Consider the following 5,517-nt stretch of genomic DNA (forward strand, 5'->3'; position numbering starts at 1 on the left):
TTGTGCTCCCTCAGCTAAGGTAAATTACTGCTAGCCGTTCCAGCATTGGAACATGCTGTAGGTCGAGCCCCCTTCTCGACTGAGAACTAGGTGTGTTGCTCCCACAGCTAGGTAAATTATTGCTAGCTGTTCCAGCTTTGGAACATGCTGCAGGTCGAGCCTCCTCTCGTTTGAGAACTAGGGGTGTTGCTCCCTCAGCTAAGTAACTGCTAGCTGTTCCACCTTTGGAACATGCTGTAGGTCGAGCTCCTTCTCGATTGAGAGCTGGATGTTTGCTCCCTCAGCTACAGATTTACTGCTAGCCACTCCAGCATTATAAGCCTTAGATCGAGTTAATGACTTCTCAAACATAGTGTTTTTGGGATGCATCATTTCCATCTATGGGTTGCTCCTTCAGAGTGCCACGAGAACCCCTCCCCTTAGAACGGTATTGTTTAAAATCCATGTTATTGTAAGTGTGCACGTGAAGTCTTTGTACACTTTCTAAAATCCACACTGTGGTAAGTTCGCACGCTAGTACTCTGCGTTCTTTTCTAGAATCCTGTATGGTAAGAGCTACGCACCTGATTCCAAGCCTTGATCTCTACCCCGGGCGCAGGAGTTCTGGCCCTAACAGGTACGTTTTTTGGGGTATGTAGCCTAGGCCTTTGGCCGTAGGGAATAATGTCACTGACAGCCGTCTAACGTCCCAGGGGCAACTCCCACTGTAATATGGTAGAGTTGGCACTTAGTGCTCGCCATGGTTTCTGGCATGCACTCCCCTCAGCATGGTGGCGTGGGTATACCGTTCCCCATAGCGACCCCTAGAGGACGCAGTGTCTCGTTCCCTACTCAGGGAACCATGGTTACATAAGTAACCTGAGACGTTCCCTTTCATGGGAACTTCGAACTGCGTCCTCTAGGGGTCGCTATGGGGAACGGTATACCCACGCCACCATGCTGAGGGGAGTGCATGCCAGAAACCATGGCGAGCACTAAGTACCAACTTTACCATTTTCATGGTGAGTTGCCCCTGGGACGTCAGACGGCTGTCCGTGACTTTATCCCCTACGGCCAAAGGCCTAGGCTACATACCCCAAAAATACTTACCTGTTAGGGCCAGACTTACATACGTAACCTAAAACGTTTTCTGTGATGGGTAGGTTTAGGGCAATGTGATAGAAAATACATTGTACAGTATAAAAGCACCCACCTATGGAGAGTCCCCGTAAACCACATACAGATATGTATGTGTATATGTGTGTGTGTGATGGTGAAAAGAATATAATGTTAGAAGCCTAATGCAAGCAACCACCTAACAATGTTTAAGCAAACATTCAGGACACCTAAGCAACCATATGACAGCATAAAAACCACCCAGAACACTCTAAATCCCAAAGTATACTTCCATTTTGATGTGAACACAGCTAAACGTTTTTCAAAGTACACTTCATTTGATAACCTACATGAACACAGGTGGTCAACACATGCATACTAGAACTTTCATTCTTGTCCAGTCTGTGCTATTTCTTTTCAGAAGTTATGACAGATAAAAATGGCTTTGTGCTTGTTTAAACTAGAGTTGCGGTTATCTCCTAACCCCCTCACAGAAATGCATGTCAATGCCGGCATGTTGTTGCCATCTCTGGTAGTTTGTTGTTGTTCTGTCTCATCCATTTCTTTCTCTCTCTCTCTCTTTTTTTTGATTGCGAAACATCAGGCCAAGGTAGAGTTGCCATATTGTGTATAAACTAATTAGCCCAAAAATATTCAAAGCCCATGTGTGAGCTAAACATACAAAGAATACATGGTCAGATAAATTTGTCTATGGGTGTACAATATGATTACTTTTACATAACATGCACTGTACATAAAGTGTACTCTGGCCTTAACAACTACATAAAATAAAAATATGCTAAAACCACTCAGAACACCTTAGCAACGCCTTAGCAACCACCTACAACATATTAGCATTATGACATACTGTCACTATGCATGGGAAATCACTGCTCACATTTTCTTCAGACGCATATATATGCTGCATTCATGCCATGTCGTAATTACTGTAATTTCAAAATGACAACACTTGGAGCTGTTCACACCCCTGGAGCTATCGCATTATCAATGCCTAAACATAGCACGTAATGAATCTGAGGTGGTCAGGTAGTGGTCAAGTTGTAGCTCTCAGAAAAGTCCCAGTTCACAAGTTGTAACTACGAGTTCTAGGAGGATGTGAATGCTTTTTACAAGTTCGTATTTCATAATTACAGTACTTACAATATGGCGTGAATGCACCTTTAGACATGGCATACCCCTTAAAGGCCTGTTCACATCAAAATAAATGTTCGACATGAAAATCCAGTATGGTTATAATCTGCTGTGATATGTGTCTCTTCAGACCAATGTAAATGAAATGGCAGATGGCTGGAAGAAAATGCAATTTCACTCTCTTGCAGTTGGTGGCAATTATGGAAAAGCAGAAATACAGCAGTACACTATTACAAAGAGTGTGATGATATTTGCATATCGAGATATTGCTATGATATTGCGCTGACTGATATTTGTCATAATTGCCTTTAATTCTGTATTCTGTACTCAAAATGTTGCAATAAAAACACATTTTCCATTTTTTCCATCTGCCTGTCACAGCAAAGTCTAACAACTGTTTTCAAACAGCCTTTTTTTTCACCTATCCTTAGACGGCATTCGAAAGTTCTTGTCGGTGTGAACAGATGTGTTAACTGCCATCATTCAAATAAAATGTTTTATCACTAATTTTTTTGCACCAAAAAGCCATCTTGGTTTGAATAGGCCTTGATAAATAGGATTGTTTTTAGTGTGGTATATAATTTTGTCCAAACATTTCTATGCAGGCCTGAACTTAAAGGGGTCATATGATGCTTTTTTAAAGATCATTATTTTGTGTATTTGGTGTAACAGAATATGTTGACATGCTTTAATGTTCAAAAAACACATTATTTTTCAAATACTGTACATTATTGTAGGTCCTCTATGCCCCACCTCTCTCAAACGCTTCGTTTTCTACAAAGCCCCCTCCTTGCCTTCTTTCTTTGCATGCACATTTGGCCGCATTATGCAAATATTCCCACATAGTGACCTAGATATGTGGGGGCGTGTTAGAACGAGCCTGTTTAGGGGGGCGTGGCAGAGTCTTAACTTTGATAAAGAATATCTCTTTGGTTTTGAGACTTTAGTCTTTGCAACTTCAGGGATCTGCACAATCAGCCTGTAACACTCCAAAGAGAAAGGAAAACTTGAAATCGCATCATATGACCCCTTTAAAAGAGTATGTGTGCAAATAAAAGAAGAGGGAATGTTGCATGATTGACTCAAAGATTGAGAGTAGGAGAATCTGTTTAATGTCGTCCCATGAGTTCAGACACTGAACAGACGAGACACAGGATATTAACAGTCTGAACTACTCTAGAAATGAGCATTCATGTACTACATAACATTTCTGTTGGTTTCATGGCAAGAACAACTCGTACAGATCAGACTTTTATGTTTCTTAGTGTCACTTACTGTGATACTCTGACACTCATGAGTGTGAGTGTGATCCGTCCTCTTCTCAAATCTTCTCTGCCATCCTTCTTCTCTCGCTTTTTTTATATATATTTCTCTAATCTCTTAAATACACAGACATGGTTGTGATTGCAGTAATGGAGCAAATGAGTGTTTCACATTTAAAATAAAGAGGAACAGATTAAATAAAGTGTAGTGCAGATGCTGTATTAAATTCACCATGGGCATCAGATATAGCACATCTTAAACAGCATTAAAATGTCAGAGCCTCAACCCACATGCTAATATACATATCTGAACAGAATTACTAATCCTCACCAATGCTAAACAGACATTCAGAATGTGTGTGTGTGTAAATGTTTGGCTATTCTTGAAAGAAAATATCCTCACAAATATAGTGAAACCAACTTGTAAAAATATTTGAAGTGGTCTTCACTACTTGAAAGGTTCATGAATCATATTTTGCTGTAGTTTGATGAGTCAGTTTGATGTCAGGCTTGTGTGAGGGAAAGGGTATATGGCAGGGGTTCTCAACTCTGGCCCTCGAGATCCGCTTTCCTGCAGAGTTTTGCTCCAACCCTAATCAAACACACCTGAACAAGCTAATCAAGATCTTCACTGTTATGAGAAAGTTACTGGCAGGTGAGTTTGACCAAGGTTGGAGGTAAATTCTGCAGGAAAGAGGACCTCGAGGACCAGAGTTGAGAACCCCTGGTATTGGGTGAAGTAAATATCATTATTTTAGTATGAATAGCTTCAAAAGTCTGTGTGAGCATGAATGCAATGAGGAAAGTTTTTATTTTTAATATATATGACTTATTGAAAATTGCTAGGACAAATCTTTCGATATATGAGATCTAATCCATGCTTCTTTCTTTTTCTCAGCAGACATTTCTAGGCTTGGTTCTGCTGATTTTGGTGGCGTAAATAACTTCAGCACCTTCCTATTGGACCGTGTGTCTGGGATGCTGTACCTTGGTGCACGGGATGCAGTCATCGCTGTGGATACTGCTAATCTATCGAAGAGGAAGATGGTGAGCTCTCTTTTTTTTCTTTTCTTGCAGTGAATGTTACAAATTTCCCTAAAGGTCTATCTTTGTTATTTATGTAGTAACACTTTATGGTTACATTTGTTAACATAGTTAATGCTTTAATAGCAGTGTTTCCCCTGCCATTATATTAGGGGGGCGGATAGAACAGGTCTATACCTTGTTCTTTTATTAAACAAACTAAATAGCCTTACGTTATTTATCTTATTTACACGACAGCATGTGATTTCGGTCTCTAAGATATGGTCGCGCTCTTTGTATCACGCACAGCGGAGTTCCGCCCCAATGCGCGCGCGCGCACACACACACAAGTGAGCACACTCCCACTAGTATTTGTAAATATTAAGCCGCAAAACGACTATTTAAATATGAATTCTTCATGTCTCTGTGTTAATGAATGGCGCAGACATGCGGTTTTGTTTACCACTTGTACTGAAGCGCGCGTGAAGCTTGCGGTGATTTTAGCGTCTGCCGTCTCTCTAAATGAGGACATAAATACATAAACAACATCTCCAGCACTGCTCTGAGAGTCACTTCATGAGCATTTGACCATTTCATTTGAGTAAAACTATCCTCATAATCATACACACACAGAAATGTAAAGGTATTCACGGCAACCCGTCAAAATAAAAGTTCGGTTTAACTTGAAGACATTGCAGAAGAAATATATTACTATTGTTCAGTAGAATGTATGTAATAGTACTACTACTACTAAAATTATTAAAACCTTATTTTAAGGAATAATCATACAATATTTCTTCAATGTTTTAATTGTAATATTAAATGACCTTTATTTTCCAAAAAATTACATTTGTTTAATTTTCATTACTTAAAAGATAGATTAAATGAATATTGTATGCCTTAAAAATGTAAATACACAACACAGAATTTCTGAGCAAAAAATCATAAGGCTATTGTAAGAATAAATGAAACTTGTTTTTATGCT

The 5,517-nt window shown here is 39.6% G+C and overlaps 1 protein-coding gene across 3 annotated transcripts in view; it reads left to right on the forward strand.

Moving 5' to 3' along the window:
* Window positions 1-5,517, forward strand: part of sema4f (sema domain, immunoglobulin domain (Ig), transmembrane domain (TM) and short cytoplasmic domain, (semaphorin) 4F) — a 74,350-nt gene that overhangs the window by 55,406 nt on the left and 13,427 nt on the right. For 2 of the 3 annotated variants that reach the window (XM_016529789.1, XM_016529791.1), the window contains exon 2: window positions 4,408-4,556. In XM_016529789.1, the coding sequence (XP_016385275.1) occupies window positions 4,408-4,556 (149 nt within the window). The remainder of the gene's footprint in view (window positions 1-4,407; window positions 4,557-5,517) is intronic. The other variant, XM_016529790.1, reaches the window with a different exon arrangement.

Source organism: Sinocyclocheilus rhinocerous, unplaced genomic scaffold (assembly GCF_001515625.1).
Source record: "Sinocyclocheilus rhinocerous isolate Xijiao unplaced genomic scaffold, SAMN03320098_v1.1 scaffold1382, whole genome shotgun sequence".
Taxonomy (NCBI): domain Eukaryota; kingdom Metazoa; phylum Chordata; class Actinopteri; order Cypriniformes; family Cyprinidae; genus Sinocyclocheilus; species Sinocyclocheilus rhinocerous.